This window comes from Centropristis striata, chromosome 14 (genome assembly GCF_030273125.1).
Source record: "Centropristis striata isolate RG_2023a ecotype Rhode Island chromosome 14, C.striata_1.0, whole genome shotgun sequence".
Classification (NCBI taxonomy): Eukaryota; Metazoa; Chordata; class Actinopteri; order Perciformes; family Serranidae; genus Centropristis; species Centropristis striata.
Genome location: NC_081530.1, coordinates 36,850,940 through 36,856,424, shown reverse-complemented (window position 1 = coordinate 36,856,424; position 5,485 = coordinate 36,850,940). Strand labels below are relative to the sequence as shown.

At 45.8% G+C, this 5,485-nt stretch overlaps 1 protein-coding gene across 1 annotated transcript in view; it reads left to right on the top strand.

The window, feature by feature from the left end:
* Positions 1–941: 941 nt before the first annotated feature.
* Positions 942–5,485, top strand: part of npr1a (natriuretic peptide receptor 1a) — a 34,175-nt gene continuing 29,631 nt past the window's right edge. Inside the window, exons 1-6 of the mRNA XM_059350618.1 lie at positions 942–1,410; positions 1,748–2,052; positions 2,401–2,844; positions 3,283–3,473; positions 4,734–4,847; positions 4,964–5,147. Of these exons, the coding sequence (XP_059206601.1) occupies positions 1,770–2,052; positions 2,401–2,844; positions 3,283–3,473; positions 4,734–4,847; positions 4,964–5,147 (1,216 nt within the window). The 5' untranslated portion in view covers positions 942–1,410; positions 1,748–1,769. The remainder of the gene's footprint in view (positions 1,411–1,747; positions 2,053–2,400; positions 2,845–3,282; positions 3,474–4,733; positions 4,848–4,963; positions 5,148–5,485) is intronic.

The following is a 5,485-nucleotide window of genomic DNA, read 5'->3' as shown; positions in this document are numbered from 1 at the left end:
CGATTAATCAGAAAAAACCATCGATCAATCAGAAAACCATCGATCAATCAGAAAACCATCGATCAATCAGAAAACCATCGATTAATCAGAAAACTATTGATTATCAGAAAACCATCGATCAATCAGAAAACCACCGATTAATCAGAAAACTATTGATTAATCAGAAAACCATCGATTAATCAGAAAAAACCATCGATCAATCAGAAAACCATCGATCAATCAGAAAACCATCGATCAATCAGAAAACCATCGATTAATCAGAAAACCATCGATTAATCAGAAAAAACCATCGATCAATCAGAAAACTATCGATCAATCAGAAAACCATGGATTAATCAGAAAACCATCGATTAATCAGAAAACTATTGATTAATCAGAAAACCATCGATTAATCAGAAAACCATCGATAAAATAATCAATTAATTAATTAAATGATCAGAATGTTTCAGGTGACGTTTGTTTTGTGTTTCAGACTCTAAAAAACTCCTGAAACTGATCAATAATCCAAAAATGGTATCTTTGTATTTATGACTCCAGACTCCATCCAGAACCATCGATTAACAGCATTGATCAGGTTATTGATCGGGTTATTGATCGGGTTATTGGTCAGATCATTGATCGGGTTATTGGTCAGATCATTGATCAGGTTATTGATCGGGTTATTGATCAGGTTATTGATCAGATCATTGATTGGGTTATTGATCAGATCATTGATCGGGTTATGATCAGGTTATTGATCAGGTTATTGATCAGGTTATTGATCAGGTCATTGATCGGGCCATTAATCGGGTTATTGGTCAGATCATTGATCAGGTTATTGATCAGATCATTGACCGGGTTATTGATCGGGTTATTGATCAGATCATTGATCAGATCATTGATCAGGTTATTGATCAGGTTATTGGTCAGATCATTGATCAGGTTATTGATCAGATCATTGATCGGGTTATGATCAGGTTATTGATCAGATCATTGATCAGGTTATTGATCAGATAATTGATAGGGTTATGATCAGGTTATTGATCATGTTATTGATCAGCTTATTGATCAGCAGGAGAAGCTGTTCTGTGTCAGTGGAGAACTTGTCCTGCAGGTTCTGGATTCATAGAGAACGTTTGTTAAAATCTGGTGAATAAACTCAGCAGCACCACCAGGAACAGGTACTGCAGATAGTCCGCCAGAGGAACCCTGAGGAACTCTGAGGAACCCAGAGGAACACTGAAGAACTCTGAGGGACCGTGAGGAACCCAGAGGAACCCTAAGGAGACCGAACCAGGTTCAGACCAGACCAGAACGGACCAGAACAGACCAGAACCACCAGACTGGACCAGGACCAGTCTGAAGCTGCTCTGCTGCGGGTCTAGAACCCGTCTAGAACCCGTCCAGACCTTCAGGCTCCTGCTGATTCAGGTTCTGGTCCCAGACCTGAAACTAGACTCCTGTTTCTGTTTTTACTGGTTTTGCTGTTTTTACTCTGCTGCTGTTTCACAACAAGTCTTAGATAACAGCAGAACAATGGCTCACACACACACACACACACACACACACACTCACACACACACACACACACTCACACACACACACACACACTCACACACACTCACACACACACACACACACACACACACACACGTTGGCTGAGTTCCCAGAATCCTCGGCACTTCCTGGAGGAAGTTATTCTTTTTAAATGTCATTTAGCAGCTTTTAATGTGAACCGTGTGTGTGTGTGTGTGTGTTTTCCCTGCAGCTCGTCTGACAGGCTCGTGGTCATGCTGCCCGGGTGGCCCCTCCCCTCCTGGCCCCGCCCCTCCTGGCCCCTCCTCGTCCTCCTCGTCCAATCGGCGGCTTCCTCTCTTCCCGCCAACGCCTCAGACGGCCTTCAGGAGGTGACTCTGGCGGCCATCTTGCCTCTGACCAACACGGAATATGCGTGGGCGTGGCCTCGCGTGGCGCCGGCGCTGCTGGCGGCGGTGCGGCGGGTGAACTCTGACCCCGGGCTGCTGCCGGGCCTCCGGCTACAGCTGGTCAACCGGAACTCAGAGAACCGCAAAGGTAACGGATCAGGCAGTAACGGATCAGGCAGTAACGGATCAGGCAGTAACGGATCAGGCAGTAACGGATCAGGTAGTAACGGATCAGGCAGTAACGGATCAGGCAGTAACGGATCAGGTAGTAACGAATCAGGCAGTAACGGATCAGGTAGTAACGAATCAGGCGGTAACGGATCAGGCAGTAACGGATCAGGTAGTAACGGATCAGGCAGTAACGGATCAGGTAATAACGGATCAGATAGTAACGGATCAGGTAGTAACAGATCAGGTAGTAACAGATCAAGTAGTAACGGATCCGGTAGTAACGGATCCGGTCCTAATAACGACAGGATGTTTCTTCCCTCGTCAGGCTACTGCTCGGACTCGATGGCGCCGCTGGTGGCGGTGGACCTGAAGATGACTCTGGACCCGTGGGCGTTCGTGGGTCCCGGCTGCGACTACTCGTCCTCGCCGGTGGCCCGGTTCACCACCCACTGGGACGTCCCCATGGTGACGGCGGGGGCCCGCGCCATCGGCTTCAGGGACTACGCGGCGGTCACCAACACGGGCCCCACGCACCAGAAGCTGGGCGAGTTCGGCCTGAAGCTGCAGCAGGAGTTCGGCTGGACGCGCCACGCCATGCTCATCTTCAGCGACATCAAAGACTCCAACGACGACCGGCCGTGCTACTTCGCCACCGAGGGACTCTTCACGCTGCTGGAGACGCAGAACATCACGCTGAGGGACCAGGTCCTCGACGCCGACAACATCAACTACAAGACCGTGGTCCAGGACATCCGCGACAACGGCCGAGGTCAGCAATCCTTCTTCTGCTTAGATTTAAAAAGACACAAAATGACACAAAATGACACAAAATGACCACAAAATGACACAAAATTACCACAAAATGACACAAAATTACCACAAAATTACCACAAAATTACCACAAAAAGTCACAAAAAGTCACAAAATGACACAAAATGACCACAAAATGACCACAAAATGACACAAAATGACCACAAAAAGTCACAAAAAGACACAAAATGACCACAAAAAGATACGAACCTGAAAAAACTAAAGAACGGTCTGATGACGTCACACCAGAAACACACACACACAGTAATTGTGTCTGTCATCCTCTAAGTGAGGCCATCTGTTGCTGCCGGCAACCACAGTAATTACCCCTGTGTGTGTATGTGTGTGTGTGTGTGTGTGTGCGTGTGTGTGTGTGTCCCTGTGTGTGTCCCTGTAGTTGTGTACCTGTGCTGCTCCTGGGAGGTCCTGCGGTCCCTGCTGGTCCAGTTCTGGAGGGACGGGGTGGAGCTGGAGGACTACGTCTTCTTCTTCATCGATCTGTTCGCTGAAGGTCTGAGGGGGCGGGGCCCCGCCAGACCCTGGTACCGTGGAGACGAGGACGACCTCGCCGCACGCCACGCCTTCAGGGTCAGACAGCACCACCACCACCACCATCATCATCATCATCATCATCATCATTAGGGCCACCTGTAGCTGTAGGGACCAGTGCTGCACTACTGTTATACTGTGGATTTCTTCTTCTTCCTCTTCCGGACGCAATTTCGTCCCGCTACTAGTCCTGCAACTTAAAGAGTTGCAGGACAAATTATATATCAAAATGTGCGGTTTGATCGGGATCGGTGTGCTATTACTTTTCTCTATGGAATATGAATTTTTCGCGACATAAATTGCGAAAAACTGCCCAAAATTTTGCATTGAAATGAATGGGACGGCCGAAAAAAATGAGTGAAAAAGAACAATAATTGGAGATTTTTAAACGTCTACTTCTCCGGCATAATTTCACCTAGAGACTCCATTTAAACTTTAAACAGTAGACACAAGTCTTGTGTATCGGTGTATTAATCCACGTTTCGATCGGTCATATAGTTTTTTATCAATCCCTGTTCAATGACCATGATCATTTTTGGAGAAATTCTGAGATTATAATGGGTGTGTATTGCACGGAATGTTCGTGTCACAGTGTGTGACATCATCACCAGAGTGTAGAGGGAGAGAAAAAACTGTCAAAAAATAAATTTTAAAACTGCGCTCCAGGCCACAAATTCCACTCTACAGAAATAATTTATACATAGAAACGTAGGAAAATTAGTCTTCTCCCTCACAATCCTCTGGTAAAGCTGTCAGAGTTATAGTTTGGGCGTAGGACGCACAGATGATCCACCAACACCACCAACAGCCTCATTGGCTCCCATATTAAAAACGCAGGAAGATTTCTGAAAAAGGGAGATTTAACAGTTTTTTTAGATCGCTCTAACAAAGCTATTTTTTAATTTTTCTTTAAAAAAAACATATGTAGACGTTCAGGAAGAACTCAGGACGCTCAAAGTGAAGTCGGATCAATGATAGGTATTATGGTTTTGCCAAAAATGCTTTCTGTTAGAGGCCAGAAATTCCAGTCTGTCCACCTCTGCTGTCACTGTGCGGGAACATTCTACAGCGGCAGTTAATTCTGTTGATTGCTCTGCTCTGATTGGTCGACCCCAAAGCCTTTGATCCTTTGATGTGATTACAGTTACAGATGCACACACACACACACACACACACACACATTTTGAGGTTAAAGGGCATAGGTTGCTGTATAAATAAATAGGTATTGTTATTTTTGTTGTTGTTGTTGTTGTTATTAATATTATTATGTGTGTGTGTGTGTGTGTGTGTGTGTGTCAGAGTGTGAAGGTTCTGTCCTATCAGGAGCCTCAGAATCCAGATTATTTTCACTTTGTTCAGACTTTGAAGAACGACGCAAAGAAAATGTTCAACTTCACCATCGAGGATTCGCTGGTAAACCTTTCACAAACATGTTGTTGTTGTTATTGTTGTTGTTGTTGTTGTTGTTTACATCTGTGGCAGCAGTTTGATGCTAAGCTAACAGCTAACAGTCCTCCTCTGTGCCTCAGTACAACCTGATCGCTGCAGGTTTCCATGATGGAGTCATGATGTACTCTCAGGCTCTCAATGAGACTCTGAGTGAGCAGAGACCAGGACCTGGACCAGGACCTGGACCTGGACCTGGACCTGGACCAGTCCAGAGGCCCAGAGGAGACGAGGTGACCAGGAGGATGTGGAACAGGACCTTCTCAGGTGAGGACAGGTGTTGGTTTTGTTTGGGACTCAGGAAGCTGCTGGGTCTCTATGTGCCTACATTACCCAGAGTGCACCTCTGCAGAGGAAACCTTTAACCTTTAACGGGTTCTCACGGGTTCTGTTGGAACGTCAGATCGTCTCACAGTGAATCAAAGTCTGTCGGCACGTCGTTGATGTTTGTAAACAAACAAGTTTATGATTTTATGATGAATTCAAACGTGGCGTCAAAAATAGATGTAAAAATGACACAAAATGACCAAAGTAGATGTAAAAATGACCAAAAAAGACACAAAATGACCAGCCTGGGTATACCCATGCTGCCTTGCGCGCTCGAT